The sequence below is a fragment of the Elephantulus edwardii genome, unplaced genomic scaffold, assembly GCF_000299155.1.
Source record: "Elephantulus edwardii isolate Elephantulus edwardi_28Jun2011 unplaced genomic scaffold, EleEdw1.0 scaffold00113, whole genome shotgun sequence".
Taxonomy (NCBI): domain Eukaryota; kingdom Metazoa; phylum Chordata; class Mammalia; order Macroscelidea; family Macroscelididae; genus Elephantulus; species Elephantulus edwardii.
In genome coordinates, this window is record NW_006399863.1 from 11161128 (window position 1) to 11162808 (window position 1681).

General features: G+C 38.4%; 1 protein-coding gene across 1 annotated transcript; it reads left to right on the plus strand.

The window, feature by feature from the left end:
- Positions 1–233: 233 nt before the first annotated feature.
- On the plus strand, positions 234–1181 carry LOC102864619 (olfactory receptor 5M10-like). The gene has a single exon (XM_006892317.1). It carries the CDS (start codon positions 234–236, stop codon positions 1179–1181), a length of 948 nt encoding a protein of 315 aa, XP_006892379.1.
- Positions 1182–1681: the final 500 nt, after the last annotated feature.

The following is a 1681-nucleotide window of genomic DNA, read 5'->3' on the forward strand; positions in this document are numbered from 1 at the left end:
TGTGTGTGTGTGTGTGTGTGAGAGAGAGAGACAAAGACAGAGAGACAGAGAGAGACAGAGAGAATGAGTTTCATGTAGAGGAAGAAAAAGATACCAAGGTAAAAAGAACAGATATTTTCCTACTCATGAAAGGATCAACAAATGATAAAAATAATGGTTATTAAATATAGGATCAAAAGCAGATGGAAAACCTCATCTTCCTTTCCATTTTCAGTTTGTAAAGGATGAGAAAAATGCCCTCCCTAAACCACAGCACAGTGACCAGATTCATTCTCTTGGGCCTCACAGACGACCCAGTGCTGGAGAAGATCCTGTTTGTGGTGTTTCTGGTGATCTATCTCGTCACGATGGTGGGGAATCTGTGCATGATCTTGTTGATCAGGACCAATGCTCGTCTGCAAACTCCCATGTATTTCTTCCTTGGCCACCTTTCTTTTGTTGACATTTGCTATTCCTCCAATATTACTCCCAACATGCTGTACAACTTCCTCTCAGACCAAAAGGCCATCTCCTACGCTGGGTGCTTCACACAGTGCCTTCTCTTCATTGCTCTGGTGATCACTGAGTTCTACATCCTTGCTTCAATGGCATTGGATCGCTATGTTGCCATTTGCAGCCCTCTGCATTACACAACCAGGATGTCCAAGAGTGTTTGCGTCACCCTAGTCACAGTCCCTTATACTTACGGCTTCCTGAATGGGCTCTCTCAGGCGGTTTTGACTTTTCAGTTATCTTTCTGTGGCTCCCCCGAAATCAACCATTTTTATTGTGCTGACCCTCCCCTTTTAATGTTGGCCTGCTCTGACACCTATGTTAAAAAGATGGCTATGTTTATAGTTGCTGGTTTTACTCTTTCAAGTTCTCTTTTCATCATACTCCTGTCCTACCTTTTTATTTTTGGGACCATCTTGAGGATGCCCTCTGCTAAAGGCAGGCACAAAGCCTTCTCCACTTGTGGTTCCCACCTGACAACAGTCACTATATTTTATGGAACCCTTTTCTGTATGTACTTAAGGCCTCCATCTGAGAAGTCCATAGAAGAGTCCAAAATAATTGCCGTTTTTTATACGTTTTTGAGTCCAATGCTGAACCCACTAATCTACAGCCTGAGGAACAAGGATGTGATTCATGCCATGCAACAAGCCGTCAAGGGAAATCTTTTCCACAAAGTTACAGTGTAATCGTCCATCCACTTCTAATCATTAATTCTCTTTGATAGTATATTTTTCTTCAAAGGAGAAACCTACAGCAGTGAGATATTTGTCATTTTAACATCAGCAAATCTCCCTGATTATGCCAACTAATTATTTCTCAAAATTAATAGCTTGAAGAAAAACAGATTTAATAAAACTTCAATATTTAACTAAAACTGCCTTTTGTCAGAGGTCTGGAAATGAATTAGTTGGCTTAAAAGAATTCTACATGAAAAGTGAATATTGACACTTAAATTGTGAGAGATTCATAACTAACCCATATTGGGAGCAATGAAACTTAATAATAATGAAGACAATATAGAAATACATCTTAAAAAATAATTTATTCCATACACTCATTTTTAGTCATCTACATGAGAATATAATAACTTATTTCTATATTCAACCATTATTGAATTATCTTAAATGTATTATTTTGTTGTCTGCTTTTAGCTGTAGCACCTATAACAATGCTTCTAGTAACTAAC

What these genes read in the sequence shown, in the direction of transcription:
- LOC102864619 (XM_006892317.1), top strand. Translation starts at nt 234, where the DNA reads ATGCCCTCCCTAAACCACAGCACAGTGACCAGATTCATTCTCTTGGGC.